Source organism: Nerophis lumbriciformis, linkage group LG19 (assembly GCF_033978685.3).
Source record: "Nerophis lumbriciformis linkage group LG19, RoL_Nlum_v2.1, whole genome shotgun sequence".
Classification (NCBI taxonomy): Eukaryota; Metazoa; Chordata; class Actinopteri; order Syngnathiformes; family Syngnathidae; genus Nerophis; species Nerophis lumbriciformis.
The window spans coordinates 38448320-38474924 of record NC_084566.2 but is presented as its reverse complement, the minus strand read 5'-3'; the positions used below and the strand labels follow the sequence as shown (position 1 = coordinate 38474924).

The 26605-nt window shown below is 40.3% G+C and overlaps 1 protein-coding gene across 4 annotated transcripts in view; it reads right to left on the bottom strand.

Annotated features, from left to right (window-relative positions):
• The window catches only part of LOC133618439 (myosin IXb), a 158785-nt gene continuing 132180 nt past the window's right edge, over positions 1-26605 (bottom strand). For 3 of the 4 annotated variants that reach the window (XM_061978788.1, XM_061978790.1, XM_061978789.1), the window contains 6 exons: positions 18251-18356; positions 18015-18146; positions 15365-15488; positions 9492-9586; positions 9292-9428; positions 1-679 (listed from right to left, as the gene is read on the bottom strand). In XM_061978788.1, the coding sequence (XP_061834772.1) occupies positions 9296-9428; positions 9492-9586; positions 15365-15488; positions 18015-18146; positions 18251-18356 (590 nt within the window). In that variant the 3' untranslated portion in view covers positions 1-679; positions 9292-9295. The remainder of the gene's footprint in view (positions 680-9291; positions 9429-9491; positions 9587-15364; positions 15489-18014; positions 18147-18250; positions 18357-26605) is intronic. The other variant, XR_009817306.1, reaches the window with a different exon arrangement.

Sequence of the window (26605 nt, the reverse complement as noted above, 5' to 3'; positions counted from 1 at the left end):
TTAAGAGGCAATTGAAAATGGTCAGTTTATTTTAAGCAACAGGTCAAAATGTAGTTTGTTTCCCGTTATGCAACCTATATACAAAGTTCCTGTAGCGGCATGCATACGTGGGCAAAATGAACAAATGCACATTATATCAGTCTAAAAAAAAAACGAGGGATCAGTCATAGCAAAATAACCAAAGGCATCAAGGTGAACTTACTCTATGTACAATTCCACAACAGTGTTTTTGTGCAGTAATCAGCCTTTTTGTTGTTGTTGGTCCATACCAGTACCATAGGTGCTGTACATGTAGGGAATAGGAAAACATATATATTTTATTTTATCCTCCAAAATAGGTACCTTAATACAAACAAAAAGTGAACATACAATGTTGAAATACGAGTAAAATCCCATGCAGACGTAGTGGTGCTGAGTCTTAAATACACAGTACAGTACATCACGCCGTTGCCATAGCAGCACTGACCAGATGGTAAAGGTTTTACAACACAAAGTGCACACCTCTTGTTTCCCCTCTTCTTCAGGGGATTGCAGTGGCGCTTGGTGGTGTGGACAGGCCCGTAGAGTCGTCCTCCTCCTGGTCGATGTAAGGAAATTTCAAGGTTGCCAAAATTCCCGCTGAAAGTGGCATCCTTCAAAGAGGCTTTAAAGCCGTCGGTGGGCGTTGTTGGGTTGTTTGCTGCAGTCACACACACCACATGACTCAATAGGGTTATTTGACTAACGATATGAGGCAATATTACGCCAAAAATATACAAACCCTGTTTCCATATGAGTTGGGAAATTGTGTTAGATGTAAATATAAACGGAATACAATGATTTGCAAATCCTTTTCAACCCATATTCAATTAAATGCACTACAAAGACAAGATACTTGATGTTCAAACTCATAAACTTTATATATTTTTTTTGCAAATAATAATTAACTTAGAATTTCATGGCTGCAACACGTGCCAAAGTAGTTGGGAAAGGGCATGTTCACCACTGTGTTACATCACCTTTCCTTTTAACATCACTCAAACGATTGGGAACTGAGGAAACTAATTGTTGAAGGTTTGAAAGTGGAATTCTTCCCATTCTTGTTTTATGTTGAGCTTCAGTCGTTCAACAGTCCGGGGTCTCCGCTGTCGTATTTTATGCTTCACACATTTTCGATGGGAGACAGGTCTGGACTGCAGGCGGGACCAGGAAAGTACCCGCACTCATTTTTTACGAAGCCACGCTGTTGTAACACGTGCTGAATGTGGCTTGGCATTGTCTTGCTGAAATAAGCAGGGGCGTCCATGAAAAGGACGGCGCTTAGATGGCAGCATATGTTGTTCCAAAACCTGTATGTACCTTTCAGCATTAACGGTGCCTTCACAGATGTGTAAGTTACCCATGCCTTGGGCACTAATGCACCCCCATACCATCACAGATGCTGGCTTTTGAACTTTGCGTCGATAACAGTCTGGATGGTTCGCGTCCCCTTTGGTCCAGATGACACAATGTCGAATATTTCCAAAAACAATTTGGTCCAGATGACACAATGTCGAATATTTCCAAAAACAATTTGAAATGTGGACTCGTCAGACCACAGAACACTTTTCCACTTTGCATGAGTCCATCTTAGATGATCTCGGGCCCAGAGAAGCCGGCGGCGTTTCTGGGTGTTGTTGATAAATGGCTTTCGCTTTGCATAGTAGAGCTTTAACTTGCACTTACAGATGTAGCGACCAACTGTATTTAGTGACAGTGGTTTTCTGAAGTGTTCCTGAGCCCATGTGGTGATATCCTTTAGAGATTGATGTCGGTTTTTGATACAGTGCCGTCTGAGGGATCGAAGGTCACGGTCATTCAATGTTGGTTTCCGGCCATGCCGCTTACGTGGAGTGATTTCTCCAGATTCTCTGAACCTTTTGATGATATTATGGACCGTAGATGTTGAAATCCCTAAATTTCTTGCAATTGCACTTTGAGAAACGTTGTTCTTAAACTGTTTGACTATTTGCTCACACAGTTGTGGACAAAGGGGTGTACCTCGCCCCATCCTTTCTTGTGAAAGACTGAACATTTTTTGGGAAGCTGTTTTTATACCCAATCATGGCACCCACCTGTTCCCAATTAGCCTGCACACCTGTGGGATGTTCCAAATAAGTGTTTGATGAGCATTCCTCAACTTTATCAGTATTTATTGCCACCTTTCCCAACTTCTTTGTCACGTGTTGCTGGCATCAAATTCTAAAGTTAATGATTATTTGCAAAAAAAAAGAAAAAGTTTATCAGTTTGAACATCAAATATGTTGTCTTTGTAGCATATTCAACTGAATATGGGTTGAAAAGGATTTGCAAATCTTTGTATTCCGTTTATATTTACATCTAACACAATTTCCCAACTCATATGGAAACGGGGTTTATACAAATAAAGTATTTAAACCCAAGTATTTAAACAAATAAAATATATGTGTTCATCTAATGCACAAGTGTCAAACTCAAGGCCCGGGGGCCAGTTCTGGCCCGCCACATTATTCTATGTGGCCTGGAAAAAATGGGTTTCAATAAAATACTTTTTTATTTTTATTTTTTTGGTATCGGGACTTCACGGTGGCAGAGGGGTTAGTGCATCTGCCTCAAAATACGAAGGTCCTGAGTAGTCTTGGGTTCAATCCCGGGCTCGGGATCTTTCTGTGTGGAGTTTGCATGTCCTCCCCGTGACTGCGTGGGTTCCCTCCGGGTACTCCGGCTTCCTCCCACTTCCAAAGACATGCACCTGGGGATAAGTTGATTGGCAACACTAAATTGGCCCTAGTGTGTGGATGTGAGTGTGAATGTTGTCTGTCTATCTGTGTTGGCCCTGCGATGAGGTGGTGACTTGTCCAGGGTGTACCCCGCCTTCCGCCCGATTGTAGCTGAGATAGGCTCCAGCGCCCCCCGCGACCCCAAAGGGAATAAGCGGTAGAAAATGGATGGATGGATGGTATCGGGACAACACTATTTTATACTAGGTCGCTTGCAAACACTGTAGTCCCTCCAAGAATTTGAAATGTCGCAATCGACCACACTGTAGTCCCTCCAAGAATTTGAAATGTCGCAATCGACCAAAGCCGCACATTTTGGCCAATCAGCTTCATTTTGACCGATCAAATGTATCTCTGAGCGGCGCTATCAACTGTCTAATCCACAGGTGTCAAACCCAAGGCCCGGGGGCCCGCCACATTATTCTACGTGGCCTGCGAAAGCCTGGAAAAAATGGGTTTCAATAAAATGCTTTCTTATTTTAATTTTTTTTCCTAAATGCATTCGTTCTGTCAATTTTGACAGGAAAAAAAATACATATTATAAACTTTAATATTATCTGATTATGCCAATTATATACTGTATAGCAAAACTATTTTTGTGAGATAAAAGCAAATAGTTCAATATCTGCTTGTCACCTTTATTTATGATTTTAAAGCAAGTTATGCATATAAACATCTAATAATCAAATGCATATGCATTTTGATTAATCACAGGTTATTACTCGCATGCATAATGTAAAATAATTTTTAAAAAGCGGCCTTCTGAAAGAAGCCATGACTGCGATGTGGCCCTCAATGAAAATGGGTTCGACACCCCTGATCTAAAGTGTCCATTTTCATACCCAATTCTCATTAAACTGTATAGTAAGTCTCACAAAATAATTTTTTAACAAAAATATCTTTATTTTGGCATTTATTAATTATTAAAAATATGTATGTTATTGTTCTGTTTTTATTATTCAGGGCACAATAATGAACAATCTGCTCTGCAGACTGTAAATAAGCAAGATTATAGCAGAGTTGCACTTGGGAGCAAGATGGTTCAAGTGCCTTGCTCAAAGGACACAACCGCGGCGGCAAGAATGGTGGAAGCTGGATTCGTACCAGGAACCCTCCAGTTTCTGGACGGCCGCTCTACCATCTGAGCCACACTGATTTATCAACTGTTAAAAACCAACGATTAATTATTGTTACACTGTCTATTAATATTGTTATCAATTGTTAGTAAAATGATTATTTTGTTGTATTGTACATGATGCAACACCGGCAACGAGGCGGTATAGCTCGGTTGGTAGAGCGGCCGTGCCAGCAACTTGAGGGTTCCAGGTTCGATTCCGGCTTCCGCCATCCTAGTCACTGCCGTTGTGTCCTTGGGCAAGACATTTTACCCACCTGCTCCCAGTGCCACCCACACTGCTTTAAATGTAACTTAGATATTGGCTTTCACTATGTAAAAGCGCTTTGAGTCACTAGAGAAAAGCGCTATATAAATATAATTCACTTCACTTCAATTCGTTTTGTTTAAATTGACGGTTATATTTATGTCCACTTTACTTTTGTTTTTAATATACAACTATATTTTTGTAATAAAAAAATATGGTAACACTTTAGTATGTGGAACATATTCACCATTAATTAGTTGCTTATCAAAGGGGAACATTATCACAATTTCAGAAGGGTTAAAACCATTAAAAATCAGTTCCCAGGGGCTTATTTTATTTTTCGAAGTTTTTTTCAAAATTTTACCCATCACGCAATATCCCTAAAAAAAAGCTTCAAAGTGCCTGATTTTAACCATCGTTATATACACCCGTCCATTTTCCTGTGACGTCACATAGTGATGCCAACACAAACAAACATGGCGGAAAGAACAGCAAGCTATAGCGACATTAGCTCGGATTCAGACTCGGATTTCAGCGGCTTAAGCGATTCAACAGATTATGCATGTATTGAAACGGATGGTTGTAGTGTGGAGGCAGGTAGCGAAAACGAAATTGAAGAAGAAACTGAAGCTATTGAGCCATATCGGTTTGAACCGTATGCAAGCGAAACCGACGAAAACGACACGACAGCCAGCGACACGGGAGAAAGCGAGGACGAATTCGGCGATCGCCTTCTAACCAACGATTGGTATGTGTTTGTTTGGCATTAAAGGAAACTAACAACTATGAACTAGGTTTACAGCATATGAAATACATTTGGCAACAACATGCACTTTGAGAGTGCAGACAGCCCATTTCAGGCGCGCTAAGAACATATATTTTTCCACGATTTCAGCACTCAGGTTAACCATACCGCGAGTAATGAATAAAGTTTTCATCAATTAATATATTCTGTAGACATACCCTCATCCGCTCTCTTTTCCTGAAAGCTGATCTGTCCAGTTTTGGAGTTGATGTCAGCAGTGTTGGGTTAGTTACTGAAAACCAGTAACTAGTTACAGTTACTAGTTACTTTATTTCAAAAATTACTCAGTTACTAACTCAGTTACTTAAACCAAAAAGTAATGCGTTACTGTGAAAAGTAACTATTTAGTTACTTATATATATATATATATATATTTTTTTTTTAAGGCCCCATTTAATGCCCTTTTAGCCTTCATGTCAGTACTGTTATTGCACTGGAGAATAATACAATCTGTTGATCAACTTGACATGCATTTGCATCACTCAACTCTGCTAAGCCATGTGGTCTACATACAACACACAAAGACAAAGATATGTTTTGAAGGGCCAATTTGTTTCAGACCAGAACAAATTGACAAAACTATTTTAAATAGCTGCAACTTAACATACATAAGTAACAAACAGCATAATAACAACATAGCTGTAAAACAAGAAAGGCACACACTACATACATAAAGCCTAACCAGGCGTTTTTTTATCTCAAGGAATTCTGAAATAAAATCATGTCTGAAGCCCAGAACACTCTACACATTTCCCCACTTAGTTTAGAGAAAAGGAAATATTAGCCTGGCCCACTAGCATCCCTCTTTAGGTTTGTGAACTTTATAGTCTAAACATTTAGAGTGATGTGATAATCAAACACTCTAAAAGTCTAAAATGAAAGAGTATATAAGAATTGACAGAGTGTGTGTACCTTCAGTGTGCAGTGCCTCATTAAAATCCAGCCGCTGTTGGAGGTGGAGGTGAAGTGTGTGTCTCTTTACTAGCTTCGTCAAAGCATGTTGTTTTTGTCGCTGTTTCAGCATATTTGAAACTTACATTTAACTAAAATGTTCTTTTCTTTGTGGTCGATAAAAGAAACGTACTGAAAATATCTCCATTTTAAGAAACTCGGCTTCGGGGTTTGCCATGACGTCTTGATAGTAGACACAGACACGCCCCCCCCCCCCCCCCCCCCACACACACACACACACGTACACACAGACAGCGCGCGGCGCGCCTCTTTTTTGTCGCCTCTTCAGCAGCGCTGCAACACTCAGATCTTCTCCGTTTCTAGCCGATACTACATAAAAAATAACGCAAAATAACGCAGTAACGCATCATGTAGTAACGGTAACGGAGTTACTGAATATAAAAAATAACGCGTTAGATTACTAGTTACCGCCGATAGTAACGGCGTTACAGTAACGCGTTACTTTAGTCCCAACACTGGATGTCAGCATTTGCTTTGAGTGTCGCAGGATATCCACACATTCTTGCCATCTCTGTCGTAGCATAGCTTTCGTCGGTAAAGTGTGCGGAACAAACGACTGACCATTTCGTCGGCTTTCCCCACAGCCTCGTATTTTGAACAAATTTCGTCCAATTTCTTGCCACTTTCGCATCTTTGGGCCACTGGTGCAACTTGAATCCGTCCCTGTTCGTGTTGTTACACCCTCCGACAACACACCGACGAAAGTGAGAAAATGGCGGATTGCTTCCCATTGTGACGTCATCGCTCCGAGAGCGAATATTAGAAAGGCGTTTAATTTGCCAAAATTCACCCATTTAGAGTTCGGAAATTGGTTAAAAAAATATATGGTCTTTTTTCTGCAACATCAAGGTATATATTGACGCTTACATAGGTCTGGTGATAATGTTCCCCTTTAACATGCAAATTAGTAACATATTGGCTCTTAATTAGTCATTATTAAGTACTTATTAATGCCTTATTCTGCATGGCCTTATTATACAAGCAGTAAGCCATTAACTAAGAGTCTTCCCTCAATAACCTCAGAATTATTGCTTATTAGTAACCCTAACCCTTGTATGTTCCCCTAGTGTCCAAATAACTCTACATTAAGTCTTTGTTAATTTGATAAGCAACTAATTAATGGTGAATATGTTCCCCATACTAAAGCGTTACCAAAATATTTTGCTGGAAAAACATTTTCCATATACTTAAGTGTTAAAAATTACTTTATACATTTTAATCTAAAAAAAAAAAAAAAAGAAGAAAAAAAGATTTGTTGTGTATATTAAGTCTTGGATAGCTCCAAAACATTTATTATTAAATTTATATGTGTGTGTGAATGGGTAAATGTAGAAGTAGTGTCAAAGCGCTTTGAGTACCTTGAAGGTAGAAAAGCGCTATACAAGTACAACCCATTTATCATTTATTTATTTATTGCCTTTATAAAGAGGTTTCATCTGGCCCCAAAATCCACTTAACCTCTTAAGGCTCAAGCAGTTTGTTTACACACTTTTTTTTATTTCTCTTTGCTATTTGGGCTTATTGGACCCCAATTAGAATAAAAACTAAGAATCATCTTTTGATATGATGTACCGTCTTTTTCGGAGTATAAGTCGCTCCGGAGTATAAGTCGCACCGGCCGAAAATGCATAATAAAGAAGGAAAAAAACATATATAAGTCGCACTGGAGTATAAGTCGCATTTTTTGGGGAAATGTATTTGATAAAAGCCAACACCAAGAATAGACATTTGAAAGGCAATTTAAAATAAATCAAGAATAGTGAACAACAGGCTGAATAAGTGTACGTTATATGAGGCATAAATAACCAACTGGTATGTTAACGTCATTGGCGTTGTTAGGCCTATTTTAGGGGGGCTCAAGCCCCCCTAAAATATTCTTAAGCCCCCCTAAATAATTTGGTGTTATATATTTTATTTATTTTTTTTTTTTTTACAAATACATATTCATTATAAAGTGGCCCAAATATGAGTTTAAATAAATAATCATATAACCTGTTATTATTCACTCAGTTTCCCGTCACTTCGTAGCGTAAGGTAGAGAGCCCCTTTAGTGCGTCGGTATCCAATCCATTCCACTTGTTCATATAGAAAATGCCCACATCACTCAAATTCCAGTCCGCATTTTCTCTGCGACCTTGCTTGCGGTCCTGCAGGTGTACGAAGCACATTATCTTCCTGTACAATGAGTGAAGCTGCACAAAACCTTGTGTGTGCAATTGTAAATTTAGTTTTTAAGTTTTGTGTTTCTTGTAGAATCTATATAAAGTAATGTACATTAGCCTATTCTTAAAATAATGAAAAAAACATCATTAAATATATTTGTTTTATTGTATTGTTACATTAATAGCTATTGTATTATTATAGGATGGCTTGTTAAACATTTCATAGGATTTTCAGAGGGAGGAAAAACCAAGACATTTAATATAAAATGTAAAATGAATAAATACATAAAAAGAAAAAGAAAAAAAATGGTTAAAAGCCATCGTCCCGGGGAGCATTTCATTTCGTCCCGTGCATTTAAAAAAAAAAATAATAACAATGAATAATTTCTAAGTCTTTGTTAGCCGTTTGTGAAGTTTTGTGCTTGTGCGTAACATTCGCTCGCATCCTGTGCATCTCCTGGGGGCTAAGCCCCCTCTGTCCTTAAAAGCTAGTGACGCCCCTGGTTAACGTAACATATTATGGTAAGAGTCATTCAAATAACTATAACATATAGAACATGCTATACGTTTACCAAACAATCTGTCACTCCTAATCGCTAAATCCCATGAAATCGTATACGTCTAGTCTCTTACGTGAATGAGATCAATAATATTATAATGTGTTAATCATTTCACACATAAGTCGCTCCTGAGCATAAGTCACACCCCCTGCCAAACTATGAAAAAAAACTGCGACTTATAGTCCGAAAAATACGGTGCTTAGTCCATAAGTACACAAACGTGTACTTCATGTTTAGTGACATGCTAATTCTTATTTTTACACTTTTTTTTCTTCCAAATTCCATTGTATGTTATACTCTTCTGACACCACCAGATGGCAGTATAAGTGTCCACATAAGCGGCCATAAGACCCCAATTCAGTAGTGTACACAATCTTGGAAATAACGGCTAAAAGGTGCTGTCCACGCATGTGGCCACTAAGCCTTTAGAGGTTTTTAATGTGAAAAACAAGAAGTGGGCAAGAGATGAGCACATTTACATGAAGTTTGCACGAAGTGAACTTCCTGCAGATTATTTTCATCCACTAAAACGACACGCATGACAGCTACAAAGTTGTGCAGATGCAGCCCATGCAGGGAAGAACTGCTCCCACAGCATCTATAAAGCCCCAGAGGAAGCTCAGAACACCTTACCTCCTCACTGACACTCTGAGTCCAGACTGCCCAGACGGTCATCAAGACTCTCGTTGCTCATGGATGAAGAAGAGTCCAGGATCTCATTGTCCGAGTTCTCCTGCTCCAGGTCGGGTAGCCTGCAGGCCAGGTCCAGCCTGGCGAGGTGGACACTTATCAAAACACCCAGCAACGCAATCTAAGAAGTATTTCATTCTTACTTTTCTTGCTTGATGGACTTGATTCTTTCAATCAGAGTACTCTCCTCGGAATCAGTTTGGTCCGGAATGTTCAACTCGGAAGGTTTTTCTACAACCTGCAGAGACGAAAGAAGCAGTTTGAGTGTTCAGATTGTCTTAGAATATGTTTCGCCTGAAGCAGACCTGGGAAAATTAAGGCCCGGGGGCCACATGCTTCAGCTTTTCAATCTGGCCCGCCGGACATTCCCAAATATTTATTTAGATGTTTAAGATGTAAAGTGTAGCTGCCATTATGATGTGCAGTGATGTTTTCTAATGACCGTAAGTCTTCAACTATACTAAGTCTTTCAATGCTTGGAATCTGCATGATATACTAGTTACTATGGTCATCTAATGAGTTACTATGGTCATCTAATGAGTTACTATGGTCATCTAATGAGTTACTTTGGAAATCTAATGAGTTACTTTGGCAATCTAATGAGTGACTATGGTCATCTAATGAGTTACTATGGTCATCTAATTAATTACTATGGTAATCTAATGAGTTACTTTGGCAATCTAATTAGTTACTTTGGCAATCTAATTAGTTACTATGGTCATCTAATGAGTTACTATGGTCATCTAATGAGTTACTTTGGCAATCTAATGAGTTACTTTGGCAATCTAATGAGTTACTATGGTCATTTAATGAGTTACTATGGCAATCTAATGAGTTACTTTGGCAATCTAATGAGTGACTATGGTCATTTAATGAGTGACTATGGTAATCTAATGAGTTACTATGGTCATCTAATGAGTTACTATGGTCACCTAATTACTATGGTCATCTAATGAGTTACTATGGTCATCTAATGAGTTACTTTGGCAATCTAATGAGTTACTTTGGCAATCTGAGTTACTATGGTCATCTAATGAGTTACTATGGTAATCTAATGAGTTACTATGGTCATCTAATGAGTTACTATGGTCATCTAATGAGTTACTATGGTCATCTAATGAGTTACTATGGTCATCTAATGAGTTACTATTGTCATCTAATGAGTTACTTTGGCAATCTAATGAGTTACTTTGGCAATCTAATGAGTTACTATGGTCATCTAATGAGTTACTATGGCAATCTAATGAGTTACTTTGGCAATCTAATGAGTTACTTTGGCAATCTAATGAGTTACTATGGTCATCTAATGAGTTACTATGGTCATCTAATGAGTTACTTTGGCAATCTAATGAGTTACTATGGTCATTTAATGAGTTACTATGGCAATCTAATGAGTGACTATGGTCATTTAATGAGTGACTATGGTAATCTAATGAGTTACTATGGTCATCTAAGGAGTTACTATGGTCATCTAATTAATTACTATGGTAATCTAATGAGTTACTATGGTCATTTCATGAGTTACTATGGTAATCTAATGAGTTACTTTGGCAATCTAATGAGTTACTTTGGCAATCTAATGAGTTACTTTGGCAATCTAATGAGTTACTTTGGCAATCTAATGAGTTACTATGGTCATCTAATGAGTTACTATGGTCATCTAATGAGTTACTATGGTCATCTAATAAATTACTATGGTCATCTAATGAGTTACTACGGTCATCTAATGAGTTACTACGGTCATCTAATGAGTTACTACAATCATCTAATGAGTTATTATGGTCATCTAATGAGTTACTATGATCATCTAATTAGTTACTATGGTCATGTAATGAGTTACTATGGTCATGTAATGAGTTACTATGGTCATGTAATGAGTTACTATGGTCATCTAATGAGTTACTATGGTCAACTAATGAGTTAGAGTAAGAGAAAGAAGAGTGAGGGAAGCCATCAGGTTGAAAAACCATCCCTGACCAGAGGAGGTGGTCTGCGACGCCAACTGTCTTCCACATACAACACTGTCCTTTCAACCATTCTTAAAAGACTCTGCAATTTAACCTCCAACAAACAATAAGAGTTCGAAACATTTTGGTCACAGAAGGTGTGCCATTTGTTTACAACTGAACACAATGCTTACGCGGGGGATTCAGACTAATTTGGTGGTAGTGGATCCACAGCGATGGTTCTGGCACACCATACCTCAATGCCAACGAGGGGAAATCACACTTCAACGACAGTTAGGATGAGAAGGCGCACAAGTGTACGGATTCTGGCCACGTAGTACACAGAATCCGTATAAAAGTATACATACAGCAATGTTAATATCTGCTTACATGTCCCTTGGCAAGTTTACCTGCAATAAGGCGCTTTTGGTAGCCATCCACAAGCTTCTGCCTCAATTTCTGACCACTCCTCAGGCTAGAATTAAGGTTTTAGAATGGCCTTCCCAAAGTCCTGACTGGACAATGCTGAAGAAACAAGTCCATGTCAGAAAACCAACACATTTAGCTAAGCTGCACCAATGTTGTCAAGAGGAGTGGTCAAGTGGTCAAGCAGAAGCTTGTGGATGGCTACCAAAAGTGCCTTATTGCAGGTAAACTCATACCTGCCAACTTTTGAAATCAGAAAAACCTAGTAGCCAGGGTCCAGGGGTTGCAGGCCCCGGTAGGTCCAGGACAAAGTCCTGGTGGGGGGTTCAGGCTTCTCCCCCCCGACGCAAAATGATTATTAGCATTCAGACAGGTTAAAATGTTGCTAAAACCATCACTTTTCTATCAGTCACAGTGACTTTTCAAAACAAAAATATTACAGCAAAAATCATATGGGTTGTTTGACATGTTTATTCTGTAAGCTAACTTCAATAGTTTGAAATTATTTTGACAGTTAATGCCAGTTATCCTGTCAACCTTTCACAAGACTTCAATTTGTTAATTGAAAGTATAAACAGTATAAACACTTTTTACAGTAAACAAATGGTAAAACAGTACTAAACAATTCCATTAAAAAAAAAATTGGTGTCATTATTAACTTTCTGTCCAAGCTTGTATAATCTACTGCCTTGTTCAATTGTATAAAATATTCTGTGCCTAAAATTCACATTTCTATCACAATTATCATACTGTAAACATGGTAAGCTAACTTCATTAAAATTAATAGTCCTGTCAATAGCATGGAATTACAATTCAAATGTAGTTTTTTTGTAAGCCTTTCAAAAGAATTCAAAATATGAAAAAATTAATGAAAATTAATTTAAGCCATCAGACACTTGAAAAGTGGCACATCACATCTCTAATGTAATCATTTTAACTTTTCAACAGAAATAGCACTTCAAAAATATTAAGGACATACTTCTGTATTTTGGTAGTTATGCTGTCAACATTTAACAAGATTTCTTCAACTTGGACTTGAAAGCATAAATAGTATAAACACTTTTAACAGTATAACAGTACTAAACAATTCCAATAGATAACATTGGTGTCATTACCTTTTTGTGGCTAAAATCCGAAAAACTTTGAAAGTTTTCCACTTGTATCGCTAGCAACGGCATTAGACTTGTGTTTTTTTGTCCCAACGTGGTCTTTTACATCGCTAATTCCTCCGTGTCCGATCGAAAAATCTTGTCTGCACAAGGTGCAATTTGCGTAGTTTTCACCCTTTTTGGAACGGATAATTATTCCCGGATAGGCTTTTGAATATTCTTCACGGAATGACTGCAGTTTTCTCTTCGGTTTAAGACTCGTTTGCGATTTTTCTCCGGCTGATTCCATGATCGTTCGCTCGTTTTGGAAACAATGGCAACAGGTGCCTCGTGCTTGGCAGCGGTGCTATAAATAGCCTCGCGCATGGCATTCGGAATGGCTCGATAGGAAGTTACGGGAAGCAGTGTCGATTGTCATTGTTGTTACGCGATTTCGTGAATAAAACTTAAATACATTTTTTTTTTTTTAATTAATGAAAAACCGTATTTTTTTATCACTGCAACCGTAACCCGGAATAGGTTGATGAAAACCGTACTAATTACGGGAAAACCGGAGTAGTTGGCAGGTATGTAAACTTGCCAAGGGACATGGGAATAAGCGGTAGAAAATGGATGGATGGATGTAAGCAAATATTAACATTGCTGTATGTATACTTTTGACCCAGCACATTTTCAGTAGACCCATAATAAATGATAAATGATAAATGGGTTGTACTTGTATAGCGCTTTTCTACCTTCAAGGTACTCAAAGCGCTTTGACACTACTTCCACATTTACCCATTCACACACACATTCACACACTGATGGCGGGAGCTGCCATGCAAGGCGCTAACCAGCACCCATCAGGAGCAAGGGTGAAGTGTCTTGCTCAGGACACAACGGACATGACGAGGTTGGTACTAGGTGGGGATTGAACCAGGGACCCTCGGGTCGCGCACGGCCGTTCTTCCACTGCGCCACGCCGTCCCTCCAAATTCATAAAAGAAGCAAACTTCATGAATGTTTTTTGTGACCAACAAGTATGTGCTCCAATCACTACATCACAAAAAAATAAGGGTTGTAGAAATGATTGGAAAGTCAAGACAGCCATGACATGATGTTCTTTACAAGTGTATGTACACCAGGGGTGCTCACTTTTTCTGCAGGCGAGCTACTTTTCAATTGATCAAGTCGTGGGGATCTACCTCATTCATTTATATAATTTATATTTACTTATTTATGAAATATATGTTTTTGTTAATAAGTTAAAGGTGTTAAATGATAATGCAAGCATGTTTAACACATATAGTTAATATTGTTAATAAATTAAAGGTGTTTAATGATAATACAAGAATGTTTAATACATATAGTTAATATTGTTAATAAATTAAAGGTGTTTAATGATAATACAAGTATGTTTAATACACATAATTAATATTGTTAACAAGTTAAAGGTGTTTAAAGATAATGCAAGCATGTTTAACACATATAGTTAATATTGTTAACAAGTTAAAGGTGTTTAAAGATAATACAAGCATGTTTAACACATATAGTTAATATTGTTAACAAGTTAAAGGTGTTTAATGATAATACAAGCATGTTTAACACATATAGTTAATAAGTTAAAGGTGTTTAAAGATAATACAAGCATGTTTAACACATATAGTTAATATTGTTAATAAGTTAAACGTGTTTAAAGATAATACAAGCATGTTTAACACATATAGATTTCTTTCTTTCATGAAGACAAGAATATAAGTTGGTGTATTACCTGATTCTGATGACTTGCATTGATAGGAATCAGACAGTGGTGCTAAAAACGTCCGCATTTTCGAATGGAGGAGAAAAAAAGTCCTCCTTTCTGTTCAATACCACATGAAAGTGGTTGGTTTTTGGCATCTTATTTGTCCAGCTTCCGTACTCCTTTGTATACACTTTACAAGAAATACATTGTCGGCAAACTCCGTAGCTTGCTAGCTTGTGCACGCCAGCTTTCTGAGACTCTTGTTTTGTTAGCGCAACTGTGCAACTGTGCAGTCGGTCTTTGGAGTTTTGACGACAGGTACGGCGCCAGAGTCTGTTGAAATAAAGTGTTTCTCGCCTTCCAGTCGCTAATTTTAATGAGCTGGCAGCAGCCAGCGTCATCTCAGAAGACCCTCGGGTGCCGTGAATGTCAATCAAGTGACGTCATAGTGAAGATTTATGATCGCTCATTTTTAGGACTATTTTTTTAATGCCTGGCTGGTGATCGACTGACACACCCTCCGAGATCGACCGGTAGCTCGCGATCGACGTAATGAGCACCCCTGATGTACACTTTTGATCGCGACAGGATGCACTACATCACCATGACAACACTCATTCATGTGACAAGCTTTTTAAAATTTGTCATGGATTTTAATGACATTCACAAGTGTTAGCAAAACTCCATACTTTTCATGCAACCTTTAAAAAAAAAGGCATCATGGCAAGAGGAAGTGCGTAACTTCAAGTGTGTAAAAAACATACTTAGGCGCAAACGGGAGAATAGGAGCCTTAATGAGCAGTGGTCTTTACCGTGTTTTGCCTTTTCAGTTTGAGCTGATTGACTGCCAAGGCCTCGGCGTATTCCAGCTCCTGTATGTTCTGCAACTTCTCCTTGTAGCGTCGTAACTGCTCCGTGATGAGGATCTCTACGCACCTGCACACACATGTGGCACAACACTTGTCTAGCATTAAAAGATTACAGTTGGTACAAAATGCAACTGCTAGACTTTTGACAACTAGAAAGTTTGATCATATTACGCCTATACTGTATATACCTTTATATACATATATACCTATATATACACCTAAACTGGCTCACCTGCACTGGTTACCTGTGCACTTAAGATGTGACTTTAAGGTTTTACTACTTACGTATAAAATACAACAGGGTCTAGCTCCGTCCTATCTTGCTGATTGTATTGTACCATATGTCCCGGCAAGAAATCTGCGTTCAAAGAACTCCGGCTTATTAGTGATTCCCAGAGCCCAAAAAAAGTCTGCGGGCTATAGAGCGTTTTCTATTGGGGCTCCAGTACTATGGAATGCCCTCCCGGTAACAGTTAGAGATGCTACCTCAGTAGAAGCATTTAAGTCCCATCTTAAAACTCATTTGTATACTCTAGCCTTTAAATAGACCCCCCTTTTAGACCAGTTGATCTGCCGTCTCTTTTCTGCACAGATTCGGTGACCACAGATGAGGCGCTAGCTGTCCAAAGTCGGGACCCAGAGTGGACCACTCATCTGTGCATCAGTTGGTGACGTCTCTGCACTGCTGACCTGTCTCCACTCAAGATGATCCCCTGCTGGCCCCATTATGGACTGGACTCTCACTATTATGTTAGATCCACTATGGACTGGACTCTCACACTATTATGTTAGATCCACTATGGACTGGACTCTCACACTAATATGTTAGATCCACTATGGACTGGACTCTCACACTATTATGTTAGATCCACTATGGACTGGACTGTCACTGTTATGTTAGATCCACTATGGACTGGACTCTCACTATTATGTTAGATCCACTATGGACTGAACTGTCATTATTATGTTAAATCCACTATGGACTGGACTGTCACTATTATGTTAGATCCACTATGGACTGGACTGTCACTATTAGATCCACTATGGACTGGACTCTCACTATTATGTTAGATCCACTATGGACTGGACTCTCACTATTATGTTAGATCCACTATGGACTGGACTCTCACTATTATGTTAGATCCACTATGGACTGGACTCTCACTATTATGTTAGATCCACTATGGACTGAACTCTCACTATTATTTTAGATCCACTATGGACTGGACTCTCACACTATTATGTTAGATCCACTATGGACTGGACTCTCACACTATTATGTTAGATCCACTATGGACTAGACTCTCACACTATTATGATAGATCCACTATGGACTGGACTCTCACACTATTATGTTAGATCCACTATGGACTAGACTCTCACACTATTATGATAGATCCACTATGGACTGGACTCTTAACACTATTATGTTATATCCACTATGGACTGGACTCTCACACTATTATGTTAGATCCACTATGGACTGGACTCTCACTATTATGTTAGATCCACTATGGACTGGACTCTCACTATTATGTTAGATCCACTATGGACTGGACTCTCACTATTATGTTAGATCCACTATGGACTGGACTCTCACACTATTATGTTAGATCCACTATGGACTGGACTCTCACTATTATGTTAGATCCACTATGGACTGGACTCTCACTATTATGTTAGATCCACTATGGACTGGACTCTCACTATTATGTTAGATCCACTATGGACTGGACTCTCACACTATTAGGTTAGATCCACAATGGACTGGACTCTCACACTATTATGTTAGATCCACTATGGACTGGACTCTCACACTATTATGTTAGATCCACTATGGACTGGACTCTCACACTACTATGTTAGATCCACTATGGACTGGACTCTCACACTATTATGTTAGATCCACTATGGACTGGACTCACACTATTATGTTAGATCCACTATGGACTGGACTCTCACACTATTATGATAGATCCACTATGGACTGGACTCTCACACTATTATGTTAGATCCACTATGGACTGGACTCTCACTATTATGTTAGATCCACTATGGACTGGACTCTCACACTATTATGTTAGATCCACTATGGACTGGACTCTCACACTATTATGTTAGATCCACTATGGACTGGACTCTCACACTATTATGTTAGATCCACTATGGACTGGACTCTCACTAATATGTTAGATCCACTATGGACTGGACTCTCACTATTATGTTGGATCCACTATGGACTGGACTCTCCCAATATTATGCTAGATCCACTATGGACTGGACTCTCACTATTATGTTAGATCCACTATGGACTGGACTCACACTAATATGTTAGATTCACTATGGACTGGACTCTCACAATATTATGCTAGACTACATCTGCGGTCCCCTCCAAGGTTTCTCATTGTCATCCCATTGGGTTGAGTTTTTCCTTGCCCTGATGTGGGATCTGAGCCGAGGATGTCGTTGTGGCTTGTGCAGCCCTTTGAGACACTCGTGATTTAGGGCTATATAAGTAAACATTGATTGATTGATTGAACACAAAATGTCAGCATGTAGAATTCAACGCATTTTAGGGAAGAGAAATACTCACGTTGTCGTCTTTCCCACGTCCTTCATTCCCAGGAAGGGGTCGTCCGAGTCGGGAGAGCGCAGGATGCACGGGGCGAAGACAATGGCGAGAGAGCTTGGTGACATCTTGTTGTGGTCTTCCTCGTTTGCCACCCTGCAGCAAACCCCACCAAACATTATTTGGACGGCGCATATTCGACACTATGGTGAGTTGTTTATGATCAGTTGTAAAATACACACAGTGTACATGCATTGTACCTGACGAGATGGAAGATAAGTCGCTCCAGTGTGCTGTAATTAGCCAGAGGAAGATCATCAACCTTTTGGTACACCGCCCTTATCCTCTCTGACCTCTCTGGAAGTTCTGCACCACACAAAAGAATACGCACACGTCCGTCAGACAGACGCTGCATGGACTAGAACAGTGGTTCTTAACCTGGGTTCGATCCAACCCTAAGGGTTCGGTGAGTCGGCCTCAGGGGTTCGGCGGAGCCTCCGCCGCGGAGGTCTAGACACAAAATCTTCTCCCTATCACCATATTATTGACACCCCCAAACAATGTTCCCTCTAATTTTCCATATGTGTGAGCAATAGAGATGCGCGGATAGGCAATTATTTCATCCGCAACCGCATCAGAAAGTCGTCAACCATCCGCCCGATCTAACATTTAATCAGAACCGCACCCGCCCGTTGTTATATATCTAATATACCGTATTTTCCGCACCATAAGCCGCCCCGTGCTATAAGCCGCGCCTTCAATGAACGGCATATTTCAAAACTTTGTCCACCTATAAGCCGCCCCGTGTTATAAGCCGCATCTAACTGCGCTACAGGGAATGTCAAAAAAACAGTCAGATAGGTCAGTTAAACTTTAATAATATATTAAAAACCAGCGTTCTAACAACTCTGTTCACTCCCAAAATGTACGGTAATGTGCAAATGTGCAATCACAAACATAGTCAAATTCAAAATAGTGCAGAGCAATAGCAATAACTTAATGTTGCTCGAACGTTAATGTCTCAACACACAAAATAAACATAACACTCACTTTCTGAAGTTATTCTTCATTCATAAATCCCTCGAATTCTTCTCCTACGGTGTCCGAATTAAAAAGTTGGGCGAATACGGGATCCAAAATGGCCGGCTCCGTCTCGTCGAAGTCATTGCCTTCCGGAAAGCTCGGACCACAGTTGTGACCGAAATATCCGCCCAGGCATTTACGATCCACTGGCAGATGTTGGCGTATGTCGTCCGGCGCTGTCTCCCTGTCTTAGTGAATGTGTGTTCGCCTTCGGTCATCCATTGTTCCCACGCCGTTCGCAGTCATGCTTTAAATGCCCTGTTGACACCAATATCGAGCGGTTGGAGTTCTTTGGTTAATCCACCCGGAATGACGGCGAGTGTTGTATTTGTGTGCTTCACTTGTTTTTTGACACCATCTGTGATGTGGGCGCGCATGGAGTCGTATATCAACATGGACGGAGCTGCGTGAAAAAAGCCACCCGGCCTCTTCGCGTAAACTTCCCTTAACCACTCGCTCATCTTTTCTTCATCCATCCATCCCTTCGAGTTAGCTTTTATGATGACGCCGGCTGGAAAGTTCTCTTTTGGCAAGGTCTTCCTTTTGAATATCACCATGGGTGGAAGTTTCTGGCCATTAGCATGGCAAGCTAGAACCACAGTGTGTCGCTTAGTAGGAGCCATTTTGTGGTCTTTACAGATGTAAACACACAAAGGAAATGAAACGTAATACCCGCGCACTTCTTCTTCTATGGGGGCGGGTGCTTACCTTGGCGTAGAAGAAGAAGCACTTCCTCTTCTACGGGGAAAAAAGATAGCGGCTGTTTACCGTAGTTGCGAGACCTAAACTTTATGAAAATGAATCTTAATATTAATCCATATATAAAGCGCACCGGGTTATAAGCCGCACTGTCAGCTTTTGAGTAAATTTGTGGTTTTTAGGTGCGGCTAATAGTGCGGAAAATACGGTAGACGATGCAAGGCATTAGTGAGGTTATAAAGCTTTTGCCTGTTAAAGAAAGGAGACTGATCCAATGCAGCAGAGACATTCAATGCGTGCCACGCTGTCACGGCCCAGACGCACACCAGTGCGCAATCATATGGGAGCCGCGCTGAGCGCACCTCCAAGCGCGTGGAGGTGCGATGTCCCTCGCACCCGCAGCGGCTCCACCCGGGCTCGCGCCCGAGGTTTCAGCGCGCACCGCGGCGTCCATCCTACTCGTCGCGGCCTAGCCCTCGCGGCTCTCGCTGCCGGCGACGGCCGGGTATGGGCCCGACGCTCCAGCGCCATCCATTTTCAGGGCTAGTTGATTCGGCAGGTGGGTTGTTACACACTCCTTAACGGGTTCCGACTTCCATGGCCACCGTCCTGCTGTCTATATCAACCAGGGTGAGCCCCACCCCTTTCGTGAGCGCACTGCGCGCGGAGTGACCCCTGTTACGCGCCCCCGGCAACAGGGGTGGCGGGCAGGTAAGCTGCTTACCTGCTGCGCGTGACGCAGGCCGCGGCGTGGTGTCGGTGCGGTGGGCGCGGTGGTGACCCTGGACGTGCGTCGGGCCCTTCTCGCGGATCGCCTCAGCTACGGCTCCCGGTGGGGCCCTCTCGGGGGAAGGGGCCTCGGTCCCGGACCCCGGCGAGGCGTCCCTTCTCCACTCCGTAAAAGTGTCCATCTCTTTTTTTTTTTCTTCTTCTGTTGTGGCATATGCAGCAGGTGCCTGCTCGTTTTTCGTATGTGGGTAACAACATTTAACTATGTATATATATTTCTGAATTGGTTTAACTGCCACCCGCCTGAATCTATTTAAAATCTAATTTTTTTTTATTTCAACCGCCCGACCCGACCCGCGGATAAAATCTAATTTTTTTTTTTATTTCAACCGCCCGATCCGCTGGTAATCCGCGGACTCCGCGGTTGTGTCCGCAAACCGCGCATCTCTAGTGAGCAAACGCAAAAACTCCTTGATCATTCAGTGGAGCACATGTGAGCGACATCAGACGTGCACATGCACTGTTGTCACACCAGCAGCACACCTGTCCCAAACCTGACTAAATAACAAGTTCCATGTTTTATTTTTATATTCAAATGACAGCAGTCATTTCCATGAGATTATTTTCTAATATAAGTGTTTTGGCCCACTTACAATGACTATAACATATTGTTTTTCATGAGCTGTGTGCTAGTATTGTACAAACACCGTTTCCATATGAGTTGGGAAATTGTGTTTGATGTAAATATAAACGGAATACAATGATTTGCAAATCATTTTCAACCCATATCCAGTTGAATATGCTACAAAGACAACATATTTGATGTTCAAACTGATAAACTTTTTTTTTTGTTGAAAATAATCATTAACTTTAGAATTTGATGCCAGCAACACGTGACAAAGAAGTTGGGAAAGGTGGCAATAAATACTGATAAAGTTGAGGAATGCTCATCAAACACTTATTTGGAACATCCCACAGGTGTGCAGGCTAATTGGGAACAGGTGGGTGCCATGATTGGGTATAAAAACAGCTTCCCAAAAAATGCTCAGTCTTTCACAAGAAAGGATGGGGCGAGGTACACCCCTTTGTCCACAACTGCGTGAGCAAATAGTCAAACAGTTTAAGAACAACGTTTCTCAAAGTGCAATTGCAAGACATTTAGGGATTTCAACATCTACGGTCCATAATATCATCAAAAGGTTCAGAGAATCTGGAGAAATCACTCCACGTAAGCGGCATGGCCGGAAACCAACATTGAATGACCGTGACCTTCGATCCCTCAGACGGCACTGTATCAAAAACCGACATCAATCTCTAAAGGATATCACCACATGGGCTCAGGAACACTTCAGAAAACCACTGTCACTAAATACAGTTGGTCGCTACATCTGTAAGTGCAAGTTAAAGCTCTACTATGCAAAGCGAAAGCCATTTATCAACAACATCCAGAAACGCCGCCGGCTTCTCTGGGCCCGAGATCATCTAAGATGGACTCATGCAAAGTGGAAAAGTGTTCTGTGGTCTGACGAGTCCACATTTCAAATTGTTTTTGGAAATATTCGACATCGTGTCATCCGGACCAAAGGGGAAGCGAACCATCCAGACTGTTATCGACGCAAAGTTCAAAAGCCAGCATCTGTGATGGTATGGGGGTGCATCAGTGCCCAAGGCATGGGTAACTTACACATCTGTGAAGGCACCATTAATGCTGAAAGGTACATACAGGTTTTGGAACAACATATGCTGCCATCTAAGCGCCGTCTTTTTCATGGACGCCCCTGCTTATTTCAGCAAGACAATGCCAAGCCACATTCAGCACGTGTTACAATAGCGTAGCTTCGTAAAAAAAAGAGTGCGGGTACTTTCCTGGCCCCGCCTGCAGTCCAGACCTGTCTCTCATCGAAAATGTGTGGCGCATTATGAAGCGTAAAATACGACAGCGGAGACCCCGGACTGTTGAACGACTGAAGCTCAACATAAAACAAGAATGGGAAAGAATTCCACTTTCAAAGCTTCAACAATTAGTTTCCTCAGTTCCCAATCGTTTATTGAGTGTTGTTAAAAGGAAAGGCCATGTAACACAGTGGTGACCATGCCCTTTCCCAACTACTTTGGCACGTGTTGCAGCCATGAAATTCTAAGTTAATTATTTGCACAAAAAAAATAAAGTTTATGAGTTTGAACATCAAATATCTTGTCTTTGTAGTGCATTCAACTGAATATGGGTTGAAAAGGATTTGCAAATCATTGTATTCCGTTTATATTTAAATCTAACACAATTTCCCAACTCATATGGAAACGGGGTTTGTATGTCTGGGTGGAAAACGAAGAAAAGGAACAGACTTTGCTGAGGGGAAAAAAAGGATAGTGGCACTTGCCAGGGCGAAGCCATGCATATCTGAACTGGTCTCTCAAAGGCAACAGCAGAAGTCACACTGATTTGCAGGTGTGTATTTTCATTTCAGTTCATGCACTGTGTTGGTTTTGTTCTTTGAACAAGGTGATGTTCATGCACGGTTCATTTTGTGCAGCAGTAAAAAAACATAACTTTGTCTTTAATTTGAGAAAAAAAAACACATTTTATTTTTCACTGAAGAAGGGTTCGGTGAATGCGCATATGAAACTGGTGGGGTTCGGTACTCCAACAAGGTTAAGAACCACTGATCTAGAATAATTTAAGTTGTCAACCTCACACGCTGCAATACAGCGTGTGTTTTAAGAAGGCTAAAAAGCCACCTTTTTAGCACAGCTTTTATCTCCGCTCGGGATGGTGTCCTGCTGGCCCCACTATGGACTGGACTCTTACTATTATGTTGGATCCACTATGGACTGGACTCTTACTATTATGTTGGATCCACTATGGACTGGACTCTTACTATTATGTTGGATCCACTATGGACTGGACTCTCACACTATTATGTTAGATCCACTATGGACTGGACTCTCACACTATTATGTTAGATCCACTATGGACTGGACTCTCACACTATTATGTTAGATCCACTATGGACTGGACTCTCACTATGTTAGATCCACTATGGACTGGACTCTCACACTATTATGTTAGATCCACTATGGACTGGACTCTCACACTATTATGTTAGATCCACTATGGACTGGACTCTCACACTATTATGTTAGATCCACTATGGACTGGACTCTCACACTATTATGTTAGATCCACTATGGACTGGACTCTCACTATGTTAGATCCACTATGGACTGGACTCTCACACTATTATGTTAGATCCACTATGGACTGGACTCTCACACTATTATGTTAGATCCACTATGGACTGGACTCTCACACTATTATGTTAGATCCACTATGGACTGGACTCTCACACTATTATGTTAGATCCACTATGGACTGGACTCTCACACTATTATGTTAGATCCACTATGGACTGGACTCTCACACTATTATGTTAGATCCACTATGGACTGGACTTTCACACTATTATGTTAGATCCACTATGGACTGGACTTTCACAATATTATGTCAGACCCACTCGACATCCATTGCATTCGGTCTCCCCTAACATATGCAGTCCTCTCCAAGGTTTCTCATAGTCATTCACAGCGACGTCCCACTGGGGTGAGTTTTTCCTTGCCCTTATGTGGGCTTTGTACCGAGGATGTCGTTGTGGGTTGTGATTTAGGGCTATATAAATAAACATTGATTGATTGATTGATCTAATTTCTTTGCCTTCTTGTTTTTAAATGCACTGCTTGCCTATCGGTTTTATCCAGTGCTTTCATGTTTTTATTTCTATTTTATCTATGTTTCTGTTTTATCTAGTGTGTATCTAGTGTTTTTCATGTTTTATCTAGTGTTTCAAGGTTTCTCATCCCAACACATCTCCTACTTAGTCTTTAACATTTTGAAAAGAAAAACTGGAAATTTAAATTAATCCTGTTTTATGCATGCATGTTCAAAATAAACTCAAATTCAAAACTCAAACTCGAAGGGGAATTGCACCTATTTGCCAAACGTTCACAATCATTATGAAAGACATGACGGATTTAAAAAAAAAAAAGTAAAATATTAAATACATTTGATCAAAAGGCAGCTTACATGGACATACTTGCCAACCTTGAGACCTCCGATTTCGGGAGGTGGGGGCGTGGTCGGGGGTGGGGCGGGGGGCGTGGTTAAGATATATATATATATACAAGAAATACTTGACTTTCAGTGAATTCTAGCTATATATATATTTTTTTTTTTGTATATATATATATATATATATATATATATATATATATATATAAATAAAAGAAATACTTGAATTTCAGTGTTCATTTATTTACACATAAACACACACATGACACTCATCTACTCATTGTTGAGTTAAGGGTTGAATTGTCCCTCCTTGTTCTATTCTCTGTCACTATTTCAGAACACACACATTATACAAATATACATTATAAAATCAATAAGAAAACGGGAGCTCTAATTTGGGAGTCTGAATTAGGATCAGAAGTTCTTAAACATTGCGCACTCACGTCGCCTTCTCACAAACACTTTAGAGTTAGGCTCCACCATCAGAATGTGTACTTAAACTTATAAAGATCACATGGATATTATTCAGTGAGTTGATTCACCAAAACTAACCTGTTATACAGGAGGAAAAAGCACACAGGACGTTTCAATTGTTCACAGACTGGTCGCGCTCATCAGAATGACAAGACACTTCCGGTCTGCAGGTGATCGCATTCAATTGGGAAGAAACGTCCTACTGCCCCCTACTGACCAATGTGAATACTGATAAATGTGTAATGACAGCTCCAAAAACGAATTCAAACCACAAAATAAAATAAATAAATCAACACAAAAATGTGACACATTATGGGTGGGTCACATATGCATGTACAGTAGATGGCAGTATTGTCCTGTTTAAAAGTGTCACAACATTGCTGTTTACGGCAGACGAACTGCTTTACGGCGGACGAAAACGTGACTGCTGTTGTTGTGTGTTGTTACCGCGCTGGGAGGACGTTAATGAAACTGCCTAACAATAAACCCACATAAAAAACCAAGAACTCGTTCTCGATCATTAGCTGTTTATATTGTGGGAAAGCGGACGTGTGAACAGGCTGTCAACACGTCACTCAGGTCCGCATGGAGCTGGAGGGGGCGTGGCCTCCAGCTACGCCTGAATTTCGGGAGATTTTCGGGAGAAAATTTGTCCCGGGAGGTTTTCGGGAGAGGCGCTGAATTTCGGGAGTCTCCCGGAAAATCCGGGTGGGTTGGCAAGTATGACTATGGAGTCTATAAGAGCTGCTCTATTCTGCTTACAAAGCCCTTAAAAAACATCCAAACACCTCCATTAAGGTTTTATATACATGCTGTAAGTATATATGTAATGTAGTAACGGGTGCATTCATAATAACATTCAATATTTACATATTTTGCTCATTTTAAGCATACAAGGTGCATTAATTAAAAAATGTAAAAAAATGTCCTCTTTTTTTTAACAACATCACTGATTATTACTCACTGCAGACTTTGTGAGAGCCAACAAACATAATAAAACATCACTTACTGCGCAATGTCTGCTGTCATTAGGATGTTCATATATTCATAATTAGATGAATGACTCATAATCCTTGTTAAGAAAAGGGAGGTGGAGCCAATCATCTTTTCGTGTCGATCTCACCATTTCTGGGTCTAACTTGTCCGAATACATCCTCAGCCTTCTTCTATCCAGGTGAGAGACATGATTTATGATCTACAGTAAACTTCCAGGGAGCAGGGAAGCGAGGAAACAGCTGACCACTCAATGTAAACATTACACACAAGCTCGTGATCACGACGCCGCTATAAATAGTTTGTCTGCGTTAGCGCTCATAACAACAATATCACTAATACTTGGTTAATATTCAAGTCATGAAATGTAAATGGAGTATTGGATTCGTGGGCGGAATACAGAACCTCCTATTTGGCTTTTATTTACAAGTTAGAATGCATTAAAAAAAAAACATACGCCATGTCTTTCAGAATGATTATGAATAGAGATGTCCGATAATGGCTTTTTTACCGATATTCCGATATTGCCCAACTCTTACTTACCGATATCAACCGATACCGATAGTCGTGGAAT